Here is a 24,372-nt window from a genome sequence, read left to right on the forward strand (position 1 = left end):
AGTGAATAAATGTATGTTAAACAAACACTGGGCCTTCTTTAAAGTTAAAATTCCCTTCTCCTCCACTTCTGGCTTTGAGGCAGCAGCTGGTGGCAGACCAGGGCTCCCTGAGAACCAGCCAGGCCGGAGGAAGCAGGGTTTTAAAAAGGGCTTTTTGAGAACTGCAGAGGGCAGGCACCCAGGATCTGCGGGAAGAGTCCAGCTTAAATGTGGGCCCTGCAGCCACAGCGTCCCCACGGGAGCTGGGGGGCCAGCGGGAGGCCAGCCTGCACGTAGCGGGCTCGACCGCACCAAGGTAACCTTTCCGCCCAGAGGAACGTTTCTGTTTCTTTCAGTGAAAAGATCCAGAGCTTCTGTGACTTTACGTAATTCATTCGGACTCTTGCTGAGAAAATATAAGAGTCACGGGTGATCCAATCCAGTTTTCAGACTCGGACTTGTGATTAATCCACTTGGGAAAGTTGACGGAAGGGTAGGGATTGTCACCAGCGAGTGACAATCCGTCAACACAGGGACATCTTAAACTGAAACGGGACAGGTCAGGGACCCAGTGGGTGCCGGAGGAAGCGCAGCAGAGGCCGTCGAGGGTGGGGACGCCCGGGGCTGTGCCCGGTTGACCCAGACCTCAGCCATCCGCGTCAGGTGCCTTGAGCCCCAAGCAGGATAAACTAAAACTAAACATCACAGCTGAGTGCCGGGAACCAAAGACAAAGAGGAAATCTGAAAAGCAGAGAAAAAAGACACGTTCACGTTCAGAGAGACTTTTCTAACAGAAGCCGCGGGGGCTGTCGCTGTGGAGCGCGTCTGCCAAGGGTCCTCAGGAGTAACGGCCAGCCCAGTTCATGCTCCTGGAAAGGGGCCTCAAGATGAGACAGGATTCGGGCGTTGAGACAAAACAAGCCTGAGAGAATCTGTCACCACCACCCCTTCCCTGAGATGCCCCAAAGGGAGCCCTCCAGACAGAGGGCAGAAGGGAGAACGTTTCTGGGTAAAAAGTGGGGAGATCGAAATGACTCCGAAACAGGAACATCTTTCCAGGGTTGAAATACAGCCAGACTTAAAAGCTTGTCACACAGGTAGCAGCGGAGAAGGGACCGTGTGGGGCCCTTGCGGCCCCAGAGGCGGTAAAGGTAGGAACCCGAATTCTAAAGACTCAGATGCACATACTCTCAAAGACAGACACTAAAGGCAATAAAAATGTTTAAGAAACTGACCAGGAGAAAAATGGATTAACAATACTTCAGGGGCACCTGGGAGGCTCGGTCCATTGAGTGTCCAACTCTTGGTTTTGGCTCCGGTCATGATCCCAGGGTCGTGGGATCGAGCCCCATGTTGGGCTCAGTGCAGAGCCTGCTTGGGATTCTCTTTCTCTCTCAAATAAATAAAGTTAAAAAAAAGAAATTTAACAATCACTTTAATCCAAAATAAGGAAAGGAAGGAACACATGAGATAGCAAGAAGCAAACAGTAAACGGGGGCGGGTTCGGCCCAGAACGGGGGGGAGTTTGGCCGCTAGGGAAGAGCCCGTCAGGTCGTGCTGGGTTGTGCACAGCAGTCAGCGGGCTCCAGGCAGGAAGCGCTTCCAGAGAGCTGCACGTTCGGTGGACGACACCGTCCTCGGACCCCCAAACCCCAGAACACGGCCGGCATGGGCCGTGGGCTTCAGTGTGGAAACGGGTCCCGCCCCCTCTCCCCCCGACCTGGGCTGCCTCAGTTTCCACCCCTCACCCGGGCCGGGCACTGGCAGTGGTGCGTGGCCCCCAGGGGACGAGGACGGTGCAGGGGAGGAGCGAGGGGTCGGCCTCCACCCTGCAGAGGCACTGCTGGGCCGGGCTGGTCAAGGAGAAGCGGAGGTGGGAGAGGTGGAGGGAGAGGTGGGGTGAAGGCCGAGGGCGTCGAGGAGGGAGGCGAGCGTCCACACGCACGAGTGTCGCAGCCCCGTCTTCCTGTCGCTGTCAAAGATCCGGCTCCTCCCGTGGGCCCATCTCTGGGCCGTCGCGCCCAGGCTCCGATGGCGCGGCCTCCCGGCGGCACGGCCGTCCCCGCTCCGTGCTTCGGGGCGGACACATCGCGCTGTCGTGGCGCCTCATCCTCGCTTGCATACTTTGTGACGTAGGTTGGGCTTGTACCCGGGAATTTTTCCCGTAACGTTTTCAGTTGGCGCTGGGGTTTTACAGTTCAGTAAGCACTCTGTCACGGTCACCAATTCAGAACCGTGAAAGGAGTTTCTTGTATTTATAAACCTACTGAATTTTAACCTCGGGAAGTGAGTCGCTGAGCGACAGCTGGGTGGGGGCCGGGGCGAGGTGGGTGCGGGGACACAGCCCCCTGCCGTGGGCACTACCGGGCCCCACTGCTGGCGGGCTGGCCCTGGCGCCCGTGCCGGCCCCTCCAGGAACACGCTTGTCCCGCACAGGCCACCCCACCACTGTTGGCGGGCCCGGGTCTCGAGCACAGGCTTCTGGGGCCACAGGGCCCCGGGCCTGGACCTCCAGTTGTCCTCCCTCCATTTCCAAACAGCTGCCACAGACCCAGGCATCCTGCCTTCGTGCTCGCGTCCCGAGCGGGGACACCTAGGCTGCCGCTCCCCTCGAGACTCAGACGTGGTCTCCGGGGTTGAAAGCTTCTCCAGAGACCGACTGTCCTGCGCGCCCCGGTCGGCTTCTGTCCACTCTGCCGGTCTCTTCCCATTTGTCCCCCTGCCCCCGGCACCGTGGCCTGATCTCCAGAGTGCCACGCCTCCCCCTCAGCTTTTCAATTTTCCATGGTACTTTATGCTCTAAAAGTTCTAAATTGATTGCCAAGTTCCACGAAAGATCCCAACAGTATTTTGATTGTTTAATTGAATTTACAGATCAATTTGGGGCACATAATTGTGTCATAGGTATACTTCAGACGACGTCTTTTTTGTACTGTTTACTTCTGATCTCTTTAGAAACGGAGTGGGGCCCTTTAGGAAACAAAACAGGAACAGAAGGGAAGGCAAGCAAAAGTAATATAAAAACAGGGAGGGGGACAAAACATAAGAGACTCTTAAATACAGAGAACAAACTTAGGGTTGCTGGAGAGGTTGGGAGTGGAGGGATGGGCCAGATGGGCAAGGGACGTTAAGGAGGACATGGGTTGGGATGAGCACTGGGTGTTATGTGTAGGGGATGAATCCCTGGATTCTACTCCTGAAGTCATTTTTACATAAACTACCTTGGATGTAAATGAAAACTAAACAAGTTAATTCATTAATTTTTTAAAAAAAGAAATGGCTCGGGGCCTCTCCCGGCGTTGCCAGATGGCTCGCGAGGACCGACCCCGCCGTGGGGGCGGCGCGGGCCTTGGCGGCTCCCTCACCCCTCTGTGGCAGGCGGTCTTGCTGGGCCATCCCTAACGGCTTCTGGAGTTTTCAGAGAGGGAAGTGGAAGAGCTGCAGGTTCTGTCCCCACGGCAGCATTTGCCAATAACCATCGTAACCGTGGGGTCAAACACCCCACCACTGGGTACCAGGGCTTGGCGTCCTCACGCGTGCCCGATGCAGCAGCAACTAAAGTCCACGTGGGAGGTCCTCGCGCCAAAACGATCTAGCCTGAATTTATTCAAACCCTTAGACCTCATCTCCAGCCCACAAGGAGCACAGGGAGCCCGACGCCAGGAGGACGCCGTCGACAGGACGTCTGGACACCCATTTCTGAAGCTGGCGTCGGAGCGAGAGGGGCCCGCGGAGACGGCGGCGTGGGCGCTGGGACGGCAGCGGCAGGAGCCGTGTGCGGTGGCTCTTCTGGAGCCGAGGAGAGCATCGAAGGTTTGCGCTTCCCGGCGAAGACGTGCACGGTTGTGTGCGTTCTGCTCCGTGTCTGCTCTGAGCACAGGAGCAGCCCCCCGCCCCCACCCGGCCCCCGGCAGGCAGCCGCACGCCTGTTCCCGGAGCGGCTCGCACACGGCTTGTGGGAGCCGGGCTGGGAAACGGGCCCCGGCCTCCAGGTACCAGAGGCCCGCGCTCTGAAGGCTGGTTACTCCTGATGAGGGAGGTGCAGACAGAGACGCAGAGACAGGTGGCCATGCGGCGGGCCCCTTCTCCTGAAGCGACCTGCAGGGCGGTTAGAGGAGGCAGACACAAAAGACGTGCAGTTAAATGCAACCACACGTGCGGGAGAGTTAGAACGGGACCCTGCTGTTCCAGGTAAAGGCTCTGAAAGGCCATGAGAAGGCACTAAGTTTACCCGTCACGCTGCTCCTTGGCCCCAAGACAGCCTACGACCATCAAAACATTTAAAAATAACCAAAAACAGCAAACCCTGGGTAAGGGGAACTCTGAGTTCAGAGTTACGGCACCAGTGGGTTAAAATGTCCCTGCACGAGGCACAGAGACAGGAGAAGATCACTGCCCGAAGGGGAAAGAAGTCCACAGCAGCTGTTTGTGAAGACCTGATGGCGGACCTACTGGACAAAGACTTAATGGCCGAAGATCCTCACAGAGCCACACGTGGATGTGGAGAAAGCCAGGAAGGTGACACGGGAACAAGATGGAATAAACAATACCAGACCTAAAAAGAAAGCAAAAGGAGATTAGGGGCTGGCAAGCGCCACGACTGCAGCGCCCTGTCACCGGGACAGACTCGGGCAGGAGAAAGAACGTGTGAACTTGAAGACAGGGCAGTGGGGTTTAGCGAGTGTGAGAAACAGAAGGAAATGAGACCGGGGCAGCGAACAAAGCCTGGGGACCCATGGGACGCAGTCAAGACAGCCACCGTGCGCACCGTGGGGGTCCTGGAAAGAGAGAGACATTGGAAAGCAGAATGGCAGAAAACTTCCCAAATGTGATGGAAAACACGAATATGAACATCCAAGAAGCGTGGTGAACTCCCCATGCAGTGAACTGAAGGAGATGCACGTGGAGACACATTGCATGATCGAACTGTCAAAGACACGAGTCCTGGAGCAGCGAGCATCCTCACACATGAGAGCCTCCACAGGCTCACCAGCAGACCTCTCCCAGAATCTTTGCGGGACAGAAGGCACCGGGCCGCTGCCATCAAAGCGCTACAAGAAAACACTGCCCATCGAGAATCCTGCATCTGGCAAAACTGCCCTTCCAGACCGAGGGAGAAATGAAGATGTTCTCGGCACCCAGACGCCGAGGCAGCACGTGAACAGCACACCTCCTCTGGGGGTCACGCCGGCGAAGAGAAGGACACGAGCTGGAGCTGGAAGCTGCACGAAGAAGCACAGTCACAAAAGGTAAACACACGGGCACCTGTTGTAAAGATGCTTTGTAACTCCTCTGTTTTCTTTTTTCTGTTTTATGTCCAAAGTAAGCAGAAGAAATAAGAATCAGAGAAGAAATTCATGAAATAAAACAGGAAATCAATAGAGAAAAGCAATGAAACCAAAAGCTGGTTCTTTAAAAAGATTAATGAAATTGATAAGCCTGTAGCCAGGCTAACTAAGAAAAGAGAGAGAAAGGACACTAATTACTAATAATACAAATGGAAGAGGAGACATCATTACAGATCCATGGACTTAAAAGGATTATAAAGGAATATTATGAACACCTATGCACACAAATTTGATAACCTAGATGAAATTAACCAATTTCTTGAAAGACACAGTCTGCCAAAAGTCACACAAGAAATAGACAATCTGAATAGGCCTATATCTATTAAATAAATTGAATCAACAATTAATAACCTGAAACAGAATGCACCAAGCCCAGATTAGTTTACTGTTGAATTCTACCAAACATTTAAGGAGAAATGATACCAATTCTCTACAATCTCTTCCAGGAGATAGAAACAGAGAGAATTCCTCCTACCTCATTTATGAAGCCAGAATTTCCCTAAAACCGAAACCAGGGAAAGACAATGTAAGAAAACTACAGACCAAAATCACTCATGAGCATAGATGCAGGAATCTTAAAAAAAAATATTAAATCCAACAATGTATTAACAGAATTATATACACCATGACCAAATGGGATTTACCCCGGTTATGCAAGGTTTGTTGAACATTTGAAAATCAAGAATGTATTCCATCAGATCAACAGGCAAAATGAGAAAAATTACATGATCACAATAGATGCAGGAAAAGCATTTGACAAATCCTACAGCCATTCATGACCAAAGCTCTCAGTAACCTAGGGATAAAGAGGAACTTCCTCAACTTGATAAAGAACATCTACAAAAAGCCTACAGCTATCATTACACGTAATGGTGAAAAACTCAGAAGTTTCCCTTATGCTCCAAGGATGTCCTCTCCAATCCTTTTCAACACTGAACTGGAAGTGCTAGCTAATGCAACAAGACAAGAAAATGAAATAAAAGGTATACAGATTGGTACGGTCTTTGTTCACAGGTGACATGATCATCTAAATAGAAAGTCTAAAAGAATTGATGAGAAGACTTCTGGAATAAAGCAGTTATAGTAAGGTTGCAGGTTGCATGGTTAATATACAAAAGTTAATAGCTTTCCTATATACTGCCAATGAACAAGTGGAATTTGAAATTAAAAACATAAAACCATTTACGTTAATTAGCACTCAAAAAAGTGAAATATTTGGGCATAAATCTAACAAAATATATACAACATTTATATGAAGAAAAGAACAAAATTCTGATGAGCAAAATCAAGTAAACAATTGGGGAGGCATTCTATGTTCATAGATAAGACTCAATATTGTCAAGATGTCAGTCTTTCCAACTTGATCTGTAGATTCAATGCAATTTTGATCAAATCTCAGCAAGTTATTTTGTGGCTATTGATAAAAATTCTGAAGTTTACATGGAGAAGCAAAAGACCCAGAATGGCCAACAGAATATTGAAGGAGAACAAAGTTGGAAGAGTGACACTACCTCACTTCAAGCCTTATATAAAGCTACAGTTAATCATAACAATGTGGTATTGACAAAATAATATACAAATTGATGAGTGGAACAAAATAGCCTAAAAATAGATCTCCATAAATCCAGTCAACTGATCTTTGATGAAGAAGCAAAGGCAATACAAGGGAGTAGAGATGGGCTCTTCAACTAATAGTGCTGAAACCACTGGACATCCACTCACACACTGATACACACACACACTCACACACGCACGCGCACACACAAGAATATAGACACAGACCTACACCCTTCGTAAACACAATGCAAAATTTATCACATACCTAAATGTAAATGCAAAACTATAAAATTCCTAGAAGGTAACGTAGGAGAAAGCCTGGGCGACCTTGAGTGTGGAGAGGAGTCTTCAGATACAACCCCAAAGGCATGATCCGTGAAAGAGAGAATTGATAGCTAGACTTTGTTAAAATTAAAATTCTCTGTTCCGTGATGGACAATGTCAAGAGGACGAGAAGACACGCAGACTGGGAGAACCCCTGTGCAAAAGACACATCTGATAAAGGGCTGTTATTCAAAATGTACAAAGAACCCTTAAAACTCAACAATAAGGAAAGAGTTCAGTTGGAAAATAGGCTTAAAGACATTAACGGACACCAGAGATGTACAGACGGCAGGTAAGCATCACATCATGTGCATCCGGCAAATGCACATTGAAACGAGGGACACCACACATGTCAGAATGGCCCAAATCCAGAGCACATACAGCACCAGTGCTGGGAGGATGTGAAGCACTCCTTGCTGGCGGGATGCAAAATGGTGCGGCCACTGTGGAAGGCAGTTTGGCGGCTTCTTGCAAAACCAAACATTCTCTTACTTTATAGTACTCCTGCTTCCTGGTACTTCCACGAAGGAGTTGGAATCATGGGTCCTCAAAGGAGCTGCACCCAGATGTTTATAGCAGCTTTATTCATAGTTGCCCAAACTTGAAATGTGCATGTTCGGTGTGTGACTTCAAATCTCTGAGGCAATGATGGGCCTTCAGTAAGTGGACAGCCGCTTGGAGAAGGATAAAATAAGGCCTACCTTCACACAAACAAAAGTGAGCTCCAGACGGACCCGAAGTCTACATGCAGAAGAGACACTAAGCAAACGTGGACAGAAAACACGGCGGAACTGACTGTGGGAAAAGCTTCCCAACCAGGACTCGGCACAAAACGAGCAATAAACCTGCAAACAGGAAACCGGAAACTTCCACACGGGAAGGTACTTCCCACTCAGAGTGGAAAGAAAAGTGACAGATGGAGGCTGTGCAGCATATACTGGAGATAAAGGGCAGTCACCCAAGCGTGTGCACATAATGTGAGAGGAATATGCCCCGAGTCCAATGGGAAATGGACAAAATATATGAACAGACAACTTACAAAAACAGATGGTTGGTTCTCAAACCTATGAAGATGTTCGCCTTCACTCATGAAGAAATGAAGCAAAGGGGCGTCTGGGGGGGCTCAGTCAGCTAAGCGTCTGACTCTTGATTTTGGCTCAGGTCACGATCTCACGGTTCATAGGTTCAAGCCCCGCATCAGGCTCTGTCTGCGCTAACAGTGCGGAGCCTACTCGGGAATCTCTCTCTCCCCCTCTGCCTGCCCCTCCCCTCCTTGCTCTCTCTCTGCCTCAAATAAACATTAAAAAGAAAAAAAAGGATGAAGCAAAGTCCAGAGACACCACTGCCCCACCACCAGACCAGCGAGGGGAGAAGGGCAGGGCAATGTGGCAATACCCAGCCAAATGGATCCACGTTTCCCCGTGACCCCGCATTCCCACTTGTAGGACTTCGCCATAAAGATGCACCTCGAACAGCATGAAAATACACGTGCGTGAGGTTATTCAAACAGCTCTGTTGGGAGTCATGAAGTCCTGGCAACCACGAAAATGCCAGCATGCGGGAGGCTGGCTGAGTCGGCCACGGTTCATCCACACGATGAAGCACTACGTGGCTCCAAGAGGGAGTCGTCCCCGAGTAGAAGAGTGCTTTCCAGGAGAAGAAACAACGTGCAGTCGGCACACAGGCATCTTCACAAAAAGGACAAACCAGAAAACTGACGCTAGTTGCAAAAACGTGGAGGAGGGACAGGAGGGAGCCATGTCCCTGAGCGTGCCTTTGTGAAGAGTCCAGACTTCTGGAAGCGCGATCACGTTCTACCAATAAAGAGGATGGGAAGCCAGATCCTGAGACTGAAAGCAAACGGAAAGACGAGAGCCCAATCATATTTTAAATGAAAACCACCACAGTGAAGCAGGAGGGTTCATCTGAGGACCGTGCACACACGGTATTTGACCACGAACCTGAAGTCACTGGGGACGGAATTCTCACTGTGGAGGGCAGACGTACAGATACAGACAAGGCAGGCAAACGAGCCCACGGAGGTGGAACTGGAGGTGTCGGCATGGCACCGTGGTCTCTCAAAAGTGCACATAGGTGTGTGCGTGTGGGTGTGCCCGTCCTCCCTCGCTGTCCAGACACGGCCTAAAAACAGACATCTTGAAAGCAACACGCAGGTTTTGCACCCAGGCCTCAGTCTCCACGACCATTCCCCAAGAGGAGGCAGGGCCCCTCGGACAAATGGCTGATTTCTGGGCTGGGACAGAGGGACCCGAGAGCCTTGTGCCGGAAAGTAGGGAAGCAATGACACGTCACAACATGACAGCTCCCCGTGCGACCCCGGCACAGCGTGAGGCCCGGCAGCGATCCACGGATGCATGCTGATAACCGATGACAAATATCTGAGCCCCGACCAATTATAAATGAGTGATAAATGCCGGTAATACGTACATAATAAACACTGGGACAATGAGACAAAAGGGGAAAGGCGGGAGCTGGCTCGCATAGAGTGTTGGGCACCAGCCGGAGGCGGGGGGTGCTGCAAAGGCCAGCCTCCACGGGGATCGTCGGACGACATCGAGTCGGGGAGAGGCTGGAGCAGGTGCGCCCAGCGGACATGTCTGTGCCCACACTGCCTGTCGGCTGCGGTGGAGACCCAGCAGCTACAGGCGGGAGAGGCCGTCGCCTCCCTCCTAGGACACGCGGAGGTGCTCCGTGCCGAGAGCTACTCTCTCGAGTGGCTCGGAAAAGGTAGCCTTTCTTTGTGCACGTGAGCACGTGTGTGTGTGTGGCACGAGTGCATGTGGTAGGGTGCACGTGACGTGTGCGCGTGTGCGGCATGAGCACACGGTGTGCATGTGCGTGCAGTACGAGTACATGTGTGTGTGCGCATGGTGTGTGTACACACGTGGTACGTGTGTGGTATGAGTGACGTGGATGAAGTGTGAGCACGCGTGGTGTGATGTGTGACTGTGCGTGGTAGGAGTGCACGTGGTGAGTGTGCACGGTACGTGTGTGCACGTGGCGTGAGCACACGCGGTGTGTGCGTGTGTGTGCAGCGCACCCGTTTCCCTGCATCGTCTTCGGCGTCTGGTGGCATCAGATGCATTTTGGGTCCTTAATAAATTCTCGGGCGATGAAGCGTAAAGATGCCGAAGTCACCACATAAAACGCAACCTACGCAGAGGCAGCCTCTAGAAATACCACGTATCGTTAAATCTCTAATAAGGAAACATTCACATTTTTATTCTCCATCCTCTTTAAATTCCCACAATTTCACGTGAGCTGCCACGCCATGGCGTGTCTGTGCCCACGAAGGATTCTCCCTGCGGCTCGGGGCGTGGGCGGGGGACGCCGTCCAGCGGTGCTGCCTCGACACCAAGTCTCACACGAGCTCCCCCGAAGGGGTGCTTTTTCAGGTGCTCCGAGAGGCCCCCGGGTGAGGCCCGCGGTCCCCGCTGGCCGTGCTCGGTCTGGGCTGGCCGTGGAGGACCCCGGCCTGTTCCCTGAGGGCTACGTCCGGGGCACGTCCCCGGTTCGGCTCTCCGCATCGTCTCATTTGCCAGGAGGCCGGCGGAGCCTCTCGAGGAGCACCAGCTTTGTCTGCAGGTTGACGTCAAATGGAGGCAGTCGGGTCAGGTTCAGACTCACCCCGGTGGTGCCCGCGATGCTGGCCAGGACCCGGTGGGTGTCCCTGTAGAGGGCCAGCTGCGCAGGGGCCGCCTCCACGAGGAGGTGCGTGTAGGCCAGCATACGCCCCGACCCAGGCTGCACATCTTCCTTTTTCTCGTACCTGCGAGGGAAGAGCGTGACCGTGCACCTGTGGTCCCACGCCAGTGCCCGGATGCCCCCAGGGAACCCCCACGTGGCCTCTGCGAGGAGCACCACCGCCCGCAGTCACAGCTGGCGGGAACGTACCTCCAGGCGCTGTTGACTTCTAGAAACCGAGACACACCGGTCTGTGCGGCGGCCACGTCGATGTGCACGACGACGTCTGTGGACAACCACGCGTGTTCAGTCAGCATGGCGAGCTGGGGTTCCCCCTCCCCACCCCCGCCAGAGCCGCAGCTGGCCCAGCTCGGCCCCAAGCACCCACCTGTCCCGGGGGCCACCAGCTCGTGCAGCCGCTGCATCGCGACACCGCCAGGATAGTTGAAGTGGGACACGTACAGGGCCGTGGCCGAGTACATGGCATTCACCACCAGGTGTCCTACCACAAGGGCGGAACCCACTTTATACAGCCAAGACTTCCTGTAGTTGTTCAGCCTGGAAAGAGCGCGTTTCACGGAAAGGCTTGCTCTCCCCCGGCAACACCAGCCTGTGGAGTCTGCGGCCTCGTTTCAAGAACTGAACCCCCTTCCCGCACAGTCACGGACTCCTGAACAGTCCGTCCATGGTTCGCCCCAGCTTCGCTAACCTGAGACGCCCGGATTTTCCATGAACGGAGTCCTCCTCCCTCCCATCCCAGCCCTCGAGATGGAATCCGCCCGCTGCTCTGAGCAGCTCCCCCTGTGGCCTCGGGCCGGGTGCACGTCCCTCCAGCACCACGCCCGCCAGTGAACCCAGATGGAGCCCGAGGCTGAGCCCGGGCTGAGGCCCGGAGCAGAGCGGGCACAAGGTGCTTCCTGCCCTTCACGGGCGTTAGTTCTTTGACAGCACGGCCTACTCCTGGCTCCCGGCTCCTGCAGGGGCCATGCGGCAGGGCCCCCTCTCCCGGCCACACCCTCTGCGCCCTCAGCCCGGCCGAGCGGCCGCGTCACTCCTGTTCCTACCGTGGCAGTGACCGCCTTGCTCCAGGGAAGGGCAGCCCCGCTCGACCAGCCTGCCTTATCCCGGGCGCCCTCCTCGGGGCACCTTCGTTCTGTCGCCGGGCCATCCCCCTCCCTCGGAAACCCCCACACCACCTTGTGCCCCACGCCCGTGGGTCAAGCGCTTCCCTGACCCTTCCCCTGTCATCCGCTCTGCCGCTCTCTGCTCGGTGGGGCCTGGCCCTTCAGCGAAGTCAGCCCCGGAGACCATCCGCCCGGCCGAAGCCCGCTCGGCCACCCTGTGCGGGGGCCACTCCGGGCACGTCCTCCCCCAGGTGACCGAGCCCGGGACTGTCAGCACGGCCACGCGGAGACCAGCCCGACTGACCACAGCCCCACCGACACGGTGGGTGGGAGGCCAGCCCGTCCCAACCCCGGGCCCTCCTCCTTCAACACCTCCCCACGTGACAGCGGGCGCGTGCGGCGCGGCTGCGGGGGCGGCGGGACGCTCACAGGCAGGCGCAGCCCCTGGCGGCCACGATGTTGAGCACAGGGAAGGAGTAGATGATGAACCGCAGCTCCTTGTGCGGCAGCAGCGAGTACAGGGCCACGAAGCCCAGCGAGGGCAGCAGCAGCGCCAGAGCCCGCCTGTCCGCGGCGCCCAGCGGCACGAACAGCAGGCTGCAGCCCAGGCCGCGGGGCAGGGCCGAGTAGAAATACCACAGCAGCGGCGAGGTCTGCGGGGGCAGGGTCAAGGAGCCACACGCCAGCGAGCCACGGCCGACAGGCGCTCCTGCCCGCGGCACCTGGGACCCCCCGCCACCCGTCCCTCCCCCTGGCTGCAGAACAGCTCGTGCCGGTGGGACGGGTGTGCCGGGGACTCGCGCGCTGTCCTTCCCGCCCGTGTGTACGCTGTCGGGTTCCGCAGCAAAACGCTACGGGCTCCCGCTAAAGACCGTCCCAAAGGCTAAAGGGGAAATGGCGCCCAACGGCAGGGCGGTGTCTCGGCAGGTGCGGCTGCCTGAGGACCGGGGAGGGGAGGAAGGGAGGGGGGGAGGGGAGGGGGGAGGATGAGGGGGGAGGGGGGACGACCACCCCGCCCCACCCTGCAGGCTGCCCCGCAGACACACGGGAAGGATACTCCCCAGTTGGAACTTTTGTTCAGGATGGTGTTGTACCAAAGCACCTTTCCCTCCGGCCACACGAGACTTCGCCAAAAACAGGAGTCCACGGCGACGGTCAGTCCTGGTAAGATAAAGGAGTCCCTCAGGAAAGAACACGGCCACCTGAGCCACTCGGATGTCGCCGCCGCGGCGTGAACAGCAGCCCCAGAGCCCCAGGTCGCAGGTCAACGTCCCGTGAAGCAGCCGCGTCGGCCACGAGCCCCCTGCTCCAGAGGGGCGTGGCGCGTCGGGACCTCGGCTCCCCCGACGGGGGCCAGCCGCCCCTCCCGGCCAGGACGAGGGCGGCCCGCGGATGGAGGCGCTAAGACATTTTATCTCTGCGGGACATGAAGGCCAGCTCTCCCGAGAGCCCCGCTTTGAGTCACAGCAGCCCATGGCGGCTCCCACTCACCTAAGCAGAGAGCCCCGGCCGGCAGGGCGCAGCGCAAGGCCCGCGCCACCGTCACCCTCCGCGAGCGCAGCAGCAGCAGCAGCACGAGGCCCAGGAACAGGCTCAGCTCCGCCCGGAACACCAGGATGGCGAACGCCGAGAGCCGGATGAAGCGGGCCCACTTCAGCTGCAGCCAGGCCGTGAGGGCGGGCAGGACTGCAAGACACGGGGTGACCGAAGCAGGCCGACTTGCTTCCTCCCGGCGAAAGCCACGCAGAACCCGCCAGAGGACGGCACACGCCGCTCAGACCCAGATCTGCTGACACGGGGCCGGCCACGGCTCCCGCGCCACGGCGCCACCACACAGCCCGGGGCCGCTTCTCAGGCCTGACGGCACCTGGCCCCCGCGTGCCCTGAAACCCCCCAGGCTCCACGCGCCCAGCGCCTCCCCTCCTCTCCTGCGCACCCGGGCCTGCGGCGTGTCCCGCTGGCCCCCCGCGGGGTTCATTCGGACGGGCACCCTGCCCCGATCGGCACAGACCCCCCCCCAAACCCACGCCATCCACGGCCCCCCCTCCTACCCACACTTGGCCTCCCCCCGTCTGCCTGGGTCACCCCCAGGATGCTCGGACAGAGCTGTCCACAGGCCGGGGAGACCCTCGCAGGCGGCCCCGGCCACGTGCGGGGAAGCGTGCCTCCATCCGGCACCAAGAAGAGGCCCCCGCGTCCCGTCGCCCGGCATTTCTGACAGACACCCCCTCGCCGGGCCGGTACGCCCCGCCCCGTGGTCCCCAGCGAGAGTGCGGCTCGGCAAGCGCCTACCCACGGACAGGGCCAGCACGTTGGGGAGCGTCCGGGTGCAGTAGAACATCAGGTGGAACTGTGTGGCCGTCACCCAGCAGAACATGGTGGCCACCGTGGCCCCAAACTGCCGCCTCACTTCTTTTTGTAAAGTCCAGAGTCCCGAGATCACGCCGAGTCCCAGGACGGCTCTGACTAAACAAGAGGGCACCGTGAGTGACCCACAGCGTGCAGGACGCCGGCAAAGCAGGTCTCCGCCAGTGCCGCTCGCGGTGCAAGTTGACGACCAAGTAGCAGTGAGACCACCTCGAAGGAGGGGACCCTGAAGCTCTGCCGGGACCATGCGGCCTGGGGAGGGGGCTCGGGGGGACACGGCCACCGGGCAGAGCAGGCGGCGTCTGCAGGACCGCGTGACAGGCGCGGCATCATCAGCACTGCCCACGCCACAGGGACAGGACGTGTCCAGGGCCACCCTTCCCCAGGCGGGGAGACTATCCGGGGCTCCCCGACACCCCCGAACCAGCCCAGCCTGTGCAGCCGCCCCCCGTGGCGGCGGATTTCCATTTCCTAATCTGTTCTCTCAGGAAGCAGGCCTGCTTCTCCCCCGGGGATCTGTGTCTTTAACATCCTGCCCGTGAGGCCGACAAACTAGCTGGAGAGCGTATCTGACTTAGCGGGGGAGATCCAAATGTCGTCTGGGTGCGGCCACGATAAAAATTCACCGAAATGGGGCGCCTGGGTGGCTCAGTCGGTGGAGCGTCCGACTTCGGCTCAGGTCATGATCTCACAGGTTGTGGGTTCGAGCCCCGCGTCGGGCTGTGTGCTGACAGCTCAGACCTGGAGCCTGCTTCTGATTCTGTGTCTCCCTCTCTCTCTGCCCCTCCCCAACTCGCACTCTTATCTCTGTCTAAAAAAAATTTTCTTAAAATAAGTTTTTAAAAATTCACCGAAATGGAAAACTGGTGACTATCGACCAAAAATGACGTTTCAGAGAGAGATACACAGAATGTTCTGAATTTGGTTTTTAAAAATACATGGGCACACAGCCCCAGAACGCTCTGCACAAAGCCCCGTGGACGGTGGCCTCCAGGTGGGGGAAGCGAGGCCTCCAATGCAGGCGCCGTACCGCCTGGGTGGATGGCTCTCCAGGTGTGGCCGCCGGCCCCTCTGCGGCCACCCCCGGAGGTGCATCTCGCCCGCTTCCCCTCCGGCCGCCGCGGCCGGGGCAGGGCCGGCTGGCACCCTCACCTCATGGTCTCGGGAACAGGTGGACAGGTGCCCAGTTACCTGTCCCGGGTCACGGCCCAGAAAGGGCTGACTTCGGGCCTCCACCCGAGCTTGGACCACCGCACGAAGCAGCCTGGGTTCTGACGGAAGGACGGCCCAGAAGGAGGGGGGCCTCAGCCCGGCCGACCGAAGCCCCGACTTCGCACGGCTCCTCACCTGTCCTCGTCCGGACTCCCCCTTACCTACTAGCTGAGAATAGAACTTGGGCGCTTGCAGCAGGGACAGCACACAGACCGCAGGGCTGGACAGCACCGCCACGGCCAGCGGCCCGAGGAACGTCCTGGGGACCACGCCGGGGAACTCGAGGTGGTCATACTGCAGGGAGAAGGGGGGCGTCAGCGGACGTCTCGCAGGGGTGCCGCATGGCCCGGGACGCGGGCGCTCACCTTGTCCACGTCCAGTCGGTGGTAGAGCAGGTCGTGCACGGCCTGCAGACTAAAGCTCTCCTCCACTTTGGAGTAGGGGCAGGTGAAGAGGTGGACGGCGCCCACGGCCGCCAGCAGCCCCAGCAGCCAGCGCTGCCGGCCTGGGCCCGACGGCCTCTTCCCCGCCATGGCGATGTCCCGCTTCACGTGCCTTCAGTGACCATCAACGCTGCTGCCCTGTGAGCACTGGGGCAAAACGAAAATGCAGATCGCTGAGTTTCCACAGTCACACGTGAGTTAACACCCGGGGATCCAGGTGAAGGGGGAGTGTGAACTCTTTGAACTACTGCTGTCACTTCTGTAGATCAGAAGGCCTCCAACTAGAGGATTCAAGGAAAAATCCCGCCTGAGCTCCTTTCTCTTTTTTTTTTTTTCAACGTTTTTTTTTTTTTTTTTTTTTTTTTAATTTTTGGGACAGAGAGAGACAGAGCATGAACGGGGGAGGGGCAGAGAGAGAGGGAGGCACAGAATCGGAAACAGGCTCCAGGCTCCGAGCCATCAGCCCAGAGCCTGACGCGGGGCTCGAACTCACGGACCGTGAGATCGTGACCTGGCTGAAGTCGGACGCTTAACCGACTGCGCCACCCAGGCGCCCCTTTTCACATTTTTTTAAAAGCAAGCTTCACACCGAGCGCGGAGCCCCACTCGGGGCTTGAACTCGTGACCCTGACTGAGATCAAGACCTGAGCTGAGATCAAGAGTCGGACACAGCCTGAGCCACCCAGGCGCCCCTTCCACAGTTTAACCGGCTGGCTCAGGCTTCAAGCTGTGTATTTTTCCAGGAAGACTTTATTTGCAGAACTGAGTCAGTCCTCCACGTGGCCGGGCCCCGGGCAGACCCAGCCTCTGGAGGGCAGCGGGACAGCCCCTGCAGTTGAGAGGCTCAACCCCGGCGGGACAGCAGGGCCCCACGGTACGGGCTGAGAGACCCGGGACAGGCAGCTGTAGGGTGGGAGGGATGCGTCTGGGGGATGACAGAGGGGCAGCCACAGGAGGGCAGGAGGTGGCACACAGGGTCAGGACAGCCCACGAAGCCCCGCAGTCCAGGTACAACCGGACAGGAGCTGTGGACGCCTGCCCGCCGGAAGCCGTGTGGAGCCCCTGAGAGGCACCACGCCGGTCACCAAGGTGAACATGCAGGTGACAAAGAGCATGAGCGTGTCCCTGAAGTGTTCAGACGGATGTGTCTGCAGTGGATCCCCGAATCACCCAAATACAGCAGGACGATGTGGGGAAGAGCGTACAGCACAAAGCTTCCCGGGAGACACCGAGATTGTCCCGCTTGTGCGGGGGGAAGACGGCACATTCTTCTTCGTGTTTCTGGCTACTCTTAAAACAGGTTTGGTTTTATTTGATCAGAACCAGAAAGGCCAGAAGAGAAAGGACAGAGTGCTTACTGTTTGCTGAAACTACTTTTTTTCTTATTTATTTTTTCATTTGAGAGAGAGAAAGAGGGAGAACACGTGTGCACACACGCATGCAGGGTAGGGGCAGAGGGAGGGGGAGGGAGAGAATCCCAAGCAGGCTCCACAGCAAACGTGGAGCCCAGCACGGGGCTCGATCTCAGGAACCGTGAGCAGAAACTGTCAACGCTTAACCGACTGAGCTACCCAGGTCCCCCTAAAACTACCTTGTGATTAGAGAGAGATTTCGGAAGTCTGCAGCCTCCAGGAGCGCCTGGGTGGCTCAGTCGATGAAGGGTCTGACTTCAGCTCAGCTCGTGATCTCACGATTCGTGGGTTTGAGGTCTGAGCTGTCAGCACAGAGCCCGGACCCTGCTTCGGATTCTGTCTCCCTCTCTGCCCTTCCCCTGCTCACTCTCTGTCTCTGTCTCTCAAAATAAAGAAACAATTTTTAAAAATTAAAAAAAAAAAAAAAGAAGTCTGTAGTCTCCAAAGATGGCAACTGGGGGGGAATCAACAAGGGAAGGACAATCCATGGAATGGAAGGAGCAGGAATCCTGCCTGATGTGGCAATGCTGGCGGTGGTGAGGTGGGGCCAGGAAGGGGGGAAAGGGGCTTTAATAATTAAGAACGACCAAAGTAGCAGTTCCCTCAAAAGTAACCTAACTTTTTCTCTTTCCAGATATAAAAACCATGGATGAACAAGGGTGTTATAATTTGTCTCCTTCTTTCTTTAAACCTTTTTTAAACGTTTAATTAATTTTAACAGAGAGAGACAGAGCATGAGCAGGGGAGGGGACACAGAGAGAGAGAGGGAGACACAGAATCCAGAGAAGACTCCAGGCTCTGAGCTGTCAGCACAGCGAGGCTCAAACCCACGAACCGAGAGATCATGACCTACGTTGAAGCCAGATGCTCAACCGACTGAGCCACCCAGGCGCCCCAATTTGTCTCCCTCTTTCTAACGTGTAAGCTCCTTGATGGGATTTCTCTGGTCCCCCCCCCCCCCCCGCCCCCAGTACCCTCAGCAAGGATGGACTCTGGTCATCACAGGAGCCCACATGTGAATGAAACGTGGCTGACTGTCTCCCTGCTGGGCTCATGTCCTGGGGGCAGGGCCTGCGTGGCTGATTCACGGTTCTAGCAGCAGAGCCTGGCGCACAGTAGATGCTCAACAAACTACTTGGAGAAGAAATTCGGTAAAACTCCTCAACGTGGGTCTCATCACGCCAGCTTACGTTTTCATTAAAAGTACATTAGCGCTGGGGCACCTGGGTGGCTCAGCCGGTTAAGCATCTGACTCTTGATTTCGGCTCAGGTCATGATCTCACGGCTCCTGAGTTCGAGCCCCGAGCGGGGCTCTGTCTGTGCTGACAGTGTGAGCCCGCTTGGGATTCTCTCTCTCCCTCTCTGCCCCTCCCCTGCTCATGCGCGCTCTCTCTCCACATTTAAAAAAAAACAAAAACTAGCATTAACGTTTTAATTTCCAGTAAAGCCAAGGAGACCACAGGATATTCACACACTATTCTCTGTTCCTCTTACTGGTATGGAAAAAAAAAAAAAAAAAAAAGGTTAAAGAAATAGAAAGCATTTACACACCAAGCTGTGCAAACGGCTGCAGGAGAAATGCTGCTTGGCGGGAACCTGACTCTGGCTCACAGCCGTCCCAGGTCAGCTAAGAACCCGCCTGCCCACAGACCCCCTGTGTGTGGGGCCCAGAGCACGCTCCCCTGCAGGGAACCCCATACTGTCCTCTCACAAGCTGTGAGGGGCACACGTGTGTGCGGGACTCCGGGCTCCCTCGCCACAGGGGCTTCTCAGCCCCAGGACTGTGTGTTCTCGGCTGAGGACCGACCACGGGCACAAGCAGCAGGTGCGCCCCTGATCCCGGAGGACGCCAGCACTGCCGACGCTGGGCCGGGACGCTGGCCGGGCCAGGACGGGCACAGAAACCGGGCGGAGGGCGTGAGCGCATGTCCGGCCGCGCGGGTCAGCCCGGGCGCGCACAGGTGGACAGGCCCGGTTCGTCTCCGCTGAGGAGGCGACCCGTGAAGGCCGTCCGGCCCCTGCCACTGCGGGTGCTGAGGGCTCCGCTCACACCGGGCACACAAGCGGCCCGGTGCACCGCAGACCAGTAGCCACCCTGTGGAGCGTCCTCCTTCGGCGCTTCGTCGCTGGAACCCAGATCGCGCCCGTCTCAGTTCTATTTCCACCTCGGTTCCCGAGCCAGCGGCCTCGGGCAGGCAGGGAAACGCGGGACCTGGGCCCCAGGACACTGTCCCCAGGCTCCCGGCGAGGAGCACCGGCGCTGAGGACGGAGGAGCGCGACGCGAGCGCCGGTTCGGGGTCCCCGCCGCCCGCACCGAGAGCCCGCGTCCCGCCCCCGCCCTCCGCCCGTCCCGAGAGCCCCGGCCGCGGTACCGCGCGCTGACCTCGCCTGCCGCCGGCGGCGTCCCTCGATGCGCGGCGCCCTAGGCAGCCCGCGGCCGGAAGCGGGGTGGCGGAAGCGAAGAACGGACGCGAAGCCCTTGCCCAAACCTAACATGGCCACCAAAACCTCGCTACCACCGCAGCGGGACGCCCTCCCTGCCCGGAGTAAAGATGGCCGCCGCGGCCGGTGCGCGCGAGGGGCAGGCTCCGATTTCCACGCCCCCGTCCCCACCCCCTCCCCGCTGGACGCTGACCCGGGGTCTTCTTATTGGTCGCTTCTCGTGGCGAGCCCGGATTGGGCCACATGAGGACGGGGTGGGTCCCTCCGACCAATAGCGGCGCGAGGGCTGGCGCGGGGCGGGATCCCGCCCGGCACCATCAAGTAGCCCCGGGAACTGCCGGCACCGCGGAGCGGTGGGCGGCCGCAGAGGCCGAGCGCTGCGCCGGTTCCCGCCGGACCTCGGCCAGTGCCCGCGCGGCCGCGTCCTGCGCAACGCTGCCCGCCTCGGCCCGCCATGCGCCCCCCTACCCCGGCCGCGCTGGGGCTGCTGCTGCTGCTGCTGCTGCTGCTGCTGCCGCCGCCGCCTGGTGAGACCGCCAAGAAGGCGACGCCCTGCAAGCGCTGCCGGGAGCTGGTGGACAAGTTCAACCAGGTGGGCCGGTCACCCCACGCAGACGCGGGGTCGGGGTCGGGGGCGGCGGGGCCGGGGTCGTCCCGCGATGGATCGGGGTCCTGGACCCAGGGTAAGCCTGCGGTGGATCCGGGTCGGCCCACAACGGTCGAGGGTCACCCCGAGATGGGCCGGAGTCACTCCACCGTGGACCTGAGGTCAACCCACAACGGACGAGGATCAAGGATCCAGGGTAACCCCTCCGTGGGCCGGGGTCACCCTGAGTGGGCCGGAGTCACTCCACCATGGACCTGAGGTCAGCCCACAAGGGACCAGGGTCAGGGACCCAGGATAGCCCAGAGATGGGCCAGAGTCAGTCCTGACACGGACATCACCCTCGTGATGGACCCAGGATCACCCACGCAATGAATGGCGGCGACCTGTCAGTGGGCTTGGGGAGTCACCATGATGGACTAGGGTTGCTCTCACAACGGACGTGGGTGGGGGCGGCGGCACTGAGCCCCGTCTCCACCGTGTCCCCGCAGGGAATGGTGGACACCGCAAAGAAGAACTTTGGCGGCGGGAACACGGCTTGGGAGGAAAAGGCGCTATCCAAGTATGAATTCAGGTGGGTGCCACCACCCCTGCTCTGGGCAGCCCAGCTTTGGTACTTGACGTGTTCCTGTGAACGTTGTCACCCGCGTTGATGACAAATACACGGAAGGGTCCCTCCCATAGCGTCACCTGTCTGCTGGGCCCTACATGGCCTTTTGGCTTCCACACTTATCCCCGTATCCAGTCCGCACACAGTGGACTGGGTGGTCTCTTAATGATGCATCCTGGACGGTGAGTCCCCCCACGTGAAATGTCACTGGCTTCCCCTGCTGGTGGGCTTAGCCCTCTCTCCTCCACCCAGGACTCCAGCCCCTGCCCCCAACTTCAGGGGCTCCCCTGGTGGGCCCCACACCTGCCGCACGGCCACCTGTTCTCTGAGTTTCATTCATCACAGGGCACCCAGCCCACCTGATGTGTCTGCTGAGGGTCTTTTCCTACTGAAGCGCCACCGTCCTTCCCGCCTTGCGCCAAGGGGGGATGTCCTGTGGGATGCACACCGACGCCTCGACTCGCCTTCTCACTCTGTGGTGCTGATGGGCTTGTGTTTCAGCGAGGTCCGGCTGCTGGAGATCATGGAGAGCCTGTGTGGCAGCAGCGACTTCGACTGTCACAGCATGCTAGAGGAGCATGAGGAACGCCTGGAGGCCTGGTGGCTGAGGCTGTGAGTGTCCCACACCCCCTGCGCCCCCCACACCCCTGCACCCCCCACCCTGTTCCCCAGCCCCAGACCCCAGGGCCCCCCCATCCCCCCAGCCCTGCACCCCTACACCCAGTGCATCTCCCGCACCCCCCGCCCCGTTACCTGGGCCCCCCTCGCGTGCCCCAGCCTGGCTCTCCGGCCCCCCCGCCCCAACCCTGCTCTCCCCGGGTGTTCGTTGAAACACACGAGTGGCTTCTTATTTTTTAATTCATAATTTTGAAATAATTTCAGACCTCCGAGAGTTTCCACACGCGCGTCTTCTCTCTTGTCCGCACGTTAGCATCTCTTATTACCTTAACACGATGATCCCGGTGAGGTCCGTAACTGGAGAAGTCCGTCCCGCCTGCACTGGTGTTTCCCTGACGTTACGATACCCTGGAGCACACGTCGTCACAAACTATGATTTTGTGTTGAAGAAATCTGTCACGTGAGCTTTAACGAACGCGTTTTCGATTCCTCAGGAAGAAGGAGTATCCTGACTTATTTGAATGGTTTTGTGTGAAAACCCTGGAAGTTTGCTGTTCGCCAGGAACGTACGGGCCGGACTGCCTTGGTATGTTTTTCTCGGGGAGTCTCAAGTGCCCCAGGTCATTGCCGGTGCCCGTGTGGTGATTCCCGGGCGGGTGGGAGCAGGGTCGGCAAAGGGACAGTCCATGCCACCTCCACCTGGCCCTGGGGCTGCTGTGTGGCTGCTGCCCTCACCCCAGGGACCTTCTCCTTTGGGCCGCAACGCTCTGAGCATCTGATCCCAACTGGGCTTCTAATTCAGGGTCTACAGACCTCCCGTAGTCCACCTGTGGGCCAGTTTTAACCTGCCCGCGTGGGCGCTGCCCCCTGAGTGCAAGGAGGTGGCTCTGTGGCTTGCGTGGCCCCCGGCCCAGCTCTGCCCACGGAGGAGCAGAGACAAGTCTGGGGGGGGTGGGGGTGGGAGGGGCAGTCACATCTGTCGGGATGGATGCATCGTGCCAGCCTTAAGTAGGGAAGCCACGCTCTTACGTCAAGACGTGGACTTCAAAACCGAAGCCACCAAAGTCACTCACCTTGATCAGCTGGATCAAGTGGCACATTTTCCAAGTTCAGACTCTCTCCCTGGCCGAGGCCCCCTCCTGCCTACCTTTCCTCCCGTCCCGCTGCCACGGGGCTGCAGCGGGCCGATGTCATGGTCCCAAGCAGTCCTACTTGCTCCACGTGTGAGCATCCTTGTCCCCGGGTTTCAGGTGAGGCTGCCCAGAGCCCCCGGCTGGCTCCCGGGCAGTGACCCACATGCCCACAGGCCCCCCGGGTCGCATGCAGGCTCCTGTAAATCCCAACCCCAGGCGCTTGTTCTGGGGGCGAAGCGTGGCTTGGATTTTAGCGGGACTTCCAGAAAGCTACTTTGTGAGCGGGGGGGTGGGTGGGCGTCCTCTGGATGTGAGCCCAGCCCCCGCCCCGGGGCTGAGCTCTGAGCGGTGGGTCTGTGTCGCCCCCAGCGTGCCAGGGCGGGTCCCAGAGGCCCTGCAGCGGGAACGGGCACTGCAGCGGGGACGGCAGCAGGCAGGGGGACGGGTCCTGCCAGTGCCACCCTGGGTACCAGGGGGCCACGTGCACCGACTGCGTGGACGGCTACTTCAGCTCGCTGAGGAATGAGACGCACAGCATCTGCACAGGTACCGCAGCAGCGCGGGTGGCCAGGGCTTCAGCCCACGGTCCTCGGCGCGACAGACGCATCCCTTGGCTCTTACCCACATCCCGGGAGCCCGGGGGGCACGCAGGAGCCACGGGAAGGGAAGCAGGAGGATGGGCCGCGGTGCTCTTGCCTCCCAGCCCTAAACAGCCCCCGGGAGGGAAGAGAGTCCCGTTCTCCCGACGTCCTCCGGAGAAGGAGGGGAGGGTGGACGGTGTGTCACAGCCATGCTCATCAGGCTCCTGGTGACCTGCTGCCTTTAGTGTCCCCTCGCGGGCTTGCCCTCCCTCTGCAGCTGTCGTCAGCGCGCGGTCACCGAGGCGGAGCGTCTGGAGTGAGCCAAGGCCACTCTGGGCCCCGGCCCGCGTCGCTGCAGGAGGTGGGGGGGGGGGCACGTGCGGGAACGGGGGGCTGAGGTCACGTGGCGGGACCTCCCGGCCCCAGGTCCCCTTGAGAGGACACAGCGTCTCGGCATCGAGTACGGGGGGCTCTCCTACCTGGGTCTTCGGAGGTGTCCTGGGCGCTCTGGGTGAGCGCTCAGGCCCTCAACTATTTCCCTGGAGTCGAGGAGAGAGCCCCCCGTCCGGATCACGAGTCGCAAGAGTGGTTTTCTCTCTCGTTGACTGAGGGCCGCTTTCGGGGGTTTCTTCCTCATTTGTTTCTGGGTTTTGTTTTCGTTCCACTGAAGGTAAATCCCTACTTTCTGAGATGATCTCTGCGTCGCGCTCGTTACTCAGAGCGGGATTTACGCTTACTGGTGGCCGTCCCGCCTCTGCTTTCCAGCCTGTGACGAGTCGTGTAAGATGTGCACGGGCCCCACCAACAGAGACTGCGGCCAGTGCCAAGAGGGCTGGGCGCGGGAGGACGGCGCCTGCGTGGGTGAGGCTGAGGCTGCGTGGGCTCCTGGGGCCTGGCCTTCCCTCCCCCCCC

General features: G+C 58.4%; 2 protein-coding genes across 7 annotated transcripts in view; one reads left to right on the top strand and one right to left on the bottom strand.

The window, feature by feature from the left end:
* Positions 1-10,430: 10,430 nt before the first annotated feature.
* On the bottom strand, positions 10,431-19,958 carry ALG12 (ALG12 alpha-1,6-mannosyltransferase). The gene is made up of 10 exons (XM_049626563.1): positions 19,856-19,958; positions 15,982-16,206; positions 15,778-15,910; positions 14,330-14,503; positions 13,529-13,723; positions 13,095-13,198; positions 12,467-12,690; positions 11,302-11,471; positions 11,124-11,199; positions 10,431-10,998 (listed from the first exon to the last, which is right to left on the bottom strand). Exons 2-10 carry the CDS (start codon positions 16,147-16,149, stop codon positions 10,761-10,763), a joined length of 1,482 nt encoding a protein of 493 aa, XP_049482520.1. The 5' UTR covers positions 16,150-16,206; positions 19,856-19,958; the 3' UTR covers positions 10,431-10,760.
* Positions 19,959-20,202: 244 nt separating this feature from the next.
* The window catches only part of CRELD2 (cysteine rich with EGF like domains 2), a 13,796-nt gene continuing 9,626 nt past the window's right edge, over positions 20,203-24,372 (top strand). For 2 of the 6 annotated variants that reach the window (XM_049626567.1, XM_049626565.1), the window contains exons 1-6: positions 20,203-20,506; positions 21,010-21,092; positions 21,630-21,740; positions 22,241-22,332; positions 23,249-23,425; positions 24,226-24,321. In XM_049626567.1, coding sequence (XP_049482524.1) covers positions 20,369-20,506; positions 21,010-21,092; positions 21,630-21,740; positions 22,241-22,332; positions 23,249-23,425; positions 24,226-24,321 — 697 coding nt within the window. In that variant the 5' untranslated portion in view covers positions 20,203-20,368. The remainder of the gene's footprint in view (positions 20,507-21,009; positions 21,093-21,629; positions 21,741-22,240; positions 22,333-23,248; positions 23,426-24,225; positions 24,322-24,372) is intronic. The other 4 variants (XM_049626569.1, XM_049626564.1, XM_049626566.1 and 1 more) reach the window with 4 other exon arrangements.

The sequence above is a fragment of the Panthera uncia genome, chromosome B4, assembly GCF_023721935.1.
Source record: "Panthera uncia isolate 11264 chromosome B4, Puncia_PCG_1.0, whole genome shotgun sequence".
Taxonomy (NCBI): domain Eukaryota; kingdom Metazoa; phylum Chordata; class Mammalia; order Carnivora; family Felidae; genus Panthera; species Panthera uncia.